The sequence below is a fragment of the Amphimedon queenslandica genome, unplaced genomic scaffold (genome assembly GCF_000090795.2).
Source record: "Amphimedon queenslandica unplaced genomic scaffold, v1.1 AMPQUscaffold_13479, whole genome shotgun sequence".
NCBI lineage: Eukaryota > Metazoa > Porifera > Demospongiae > Haplosclerida > Niphatidae > Amphimedon > Amphimedon queenslandica.
In genome coordinates, this window is record NW_003546285.1 from 129,017 (window position 1) to 131,451 (window position 2,435).

At 35.7% G+C, this 2,435-nt stretch overlaps 2 protein-coding genes across 2 annotated transcripts in view; one reads left to right on the plus strand and one right to left on the minus strand.

Moving 5' to 3' along the window:
- LOC100639144 (golgin subfamily A member 6-like protein 22) overlaps positions 1–2,435 on the minus strand; it is a 14,720-nt gene that overhangs the window by 9,327 nt on the left and 2,958 nt on the right. The gene's annotated exons all lie outside the window — the stretch shown is intronic.
- The window catches only part of LOC109580736 (uncharacterized), a 6,445-nt gene that overhangs the window by 2,022 nt on the left and 1,988 nt on the right, over positions 1–2,435 (plus strand). The window contains exons 5-8 of the mRNA XM_019994218.1: positions 903–1,089; positions 1,195–1,209; positions 1,526–1,606; positions 1,654–1,730. Coding sequence (XP_019849777.1) covers positions 903–1,089; positions 1,195–1,209; positions 1,526–1,606; positions 1,654–1,730 — 360 coding nt within the window. The remainder of the gene's footprint in view (positions 1–902; positions 1,090–1,194; positions 1,210–1,525; positions 1,607–1,653; positions 1,731–2,435) is intronic.

Genomic DNA, 2,435 nt, shown 5'->3' on the forward strand with positions numbered 1-2,435 from the left:
CATTTCTATTCTGACGCATTGATGCATACTCCCATTGGTTTATACAGCACTTCCGGTCATAACGCTAGCGCATGAAAAGCAATGCGTCATATTGAGAACCCACCTTAAGAACAGCTCATGTCCTGAAAACAACTAGAGGCCTACAATTACTACAAAAGTGGACATGTTAGGACAATTTTTTGTTGTCTCTTTGGAAAAGGAGGACGAAAGTTTGTGTTATTATTAAAAGCTTCTTCATCAGCTAAGGCAGCTTGTTTTTTTTTTGGCTGACACTGTTAGTCCCTTCTTTATTGGCAAAAACAGTTGGGACATAGTCTATATCAGCAGGTTTTTCAACCGGCCTTCTTAGAAAATTACATTAGTTAGATCATGGCAAAAATGTTCTCCACATAGTCTTGTATGTTTGGTTGGTTTTCAGTTTTTTTCTCTTTATAGTGTTTATCCACAACGTTTTCCTTCTTTTTGGCAGCGAGTGTGCCTGGCCACGTGTATCCCAATGTTTTGCCGACTTCAAGGAAGTGTTACGTAATGTGTGGGTGGTATATACTGATTTGTGATACCATATAGCAGGTTTATTTTGAGAATAATAATTTTTGCGAATGGTCTGTATCCGGAGGTTCACGGAATTAATTTTCGCAAACTGCTACTTTTCTTCCATCTTGTACCGTATTAAATTGATTTTCAAGTAATTTAATTTCGCGAATCTTCAAAAATTCACGAAATTTGTGAAATTTGTTATCCTCGAAATAAACCCGCTATACAGTATGTACATGTACATGTACATGTACATGTACATGTACATGTACATGTACATGTATATATTTACATGTATTATGTACAAATGTACATGTATATACTGTCATTGTATAAAATTTATCAGTAATATTTCTCATTGTCTACAGATTCCTCTACCTGAATCTGTTACTGGTAGATACTTTCACTCACTCACAGCAGTCACAATGTCACCACACTGTGTGTGGCTAGTAATTGTTGGAGGATGTAAAGAGTTTGAATGGAAAGGAAGAGTGGAGAAGCCAATAGTTACATATATCACTGATACTAATAGACTAACAATGATAATTGAATTAGGTAGAATTATTATTATTATTAAAATTACATGTACAGCACATTATAATGATGATTACCACCAACTTTTTAAAAATTTATTAATGTTATTATTATTCCTTATTTCAGTATATATTGAAGCTGGTGAGTGGATAGTACAGTCAGTACTGGATGGTGATGATCTCACTAGTAAGAAATATCAAGAAAAGTATTCATCATACAGCAAGACCAGAACATGGTGGATGGATCAGCTAATAAAATATCCCACAGAGAAGGAAATGAAGCTTCAGAGATACATCCAGTCTTTACATCAAGAACTACAAGTGGCTGATCAGAACAAAGTATCACTACAGGAGGCACTGACTGAGGCCAATAAACAAGGTACATGTACATGTATGATGTATCTTTAATAAGATAAATGTTGCAATAGGACATTATGACTACATGTATGATTTTTTAGGCTCTAAAGTTGATGGCAATAAACTAGTTATTATGAATGAGAAATTGGAAGAGGTTTTACAAGAGAAGCAGATCATTACTGGTTAGTATATCATCAGTACATAATATTAGATGAGTCTATTAATGTAGAAGATAATGAGAAACTGAAAGCTAAAGTTGATGATTATGAAGTTTATATAACTGAAATAGAAGAAGAGAAGAAACAAGTAGAGGAACAATATCTCAAGGAGAAACAGATCACTAAAGGTTAGAGTATTGTCATCAATGTGTATATTATATGAGAGAATATTTAGAACTGAAAACTAAAGTTGCTGATAATGAATTGTATACTGCCAAACTAATGAAGGAGAGGGAGCAATGGAGTCAAATCAAAGAGACTAGTACCATTGGATTACAATTTAACTACCTGATCCCTTCAATGGGTAAGAGTATTAATGACTGGTGTATTTTATACAATTGATAGATAATTTGGATTGTCTGAGTGATGTCCAGGTAGCAGAGAAGAAGCTGTTCTTAATTCAAGGAGACAAAGCTCAACTGATGAATTGGGAGAAATATGGTGTAAGGATTGGAGTAGAAGAAGGAAGCCTATTGTCCTCTGAGACAGTAGAAGCAGCAGTGGTTGCTCTTGTAGGAGGACAGTTTGAGTTTCCTGCTAATACTGTGCTAGTGAGTGCTGTGTATGCAGCATCACTCTCAAAGCCTCTCCTCAAACGGCTCAAGTTAGAGATACAGCACTGCGTTGATTTAACAGGACGACCAGGTCTTAGTCGTTATCTGAAGTTTGCTATAGCTCCCGTGAGCACACCCAGTCTTCCTTACCAGTTCTCAATTGTCAAGGAAGGAGAGTTTAGCTCTAATAGTGGGTATGGATCCATTCAACGTAAGAAGTTCTGTTTGGTTTGCATACT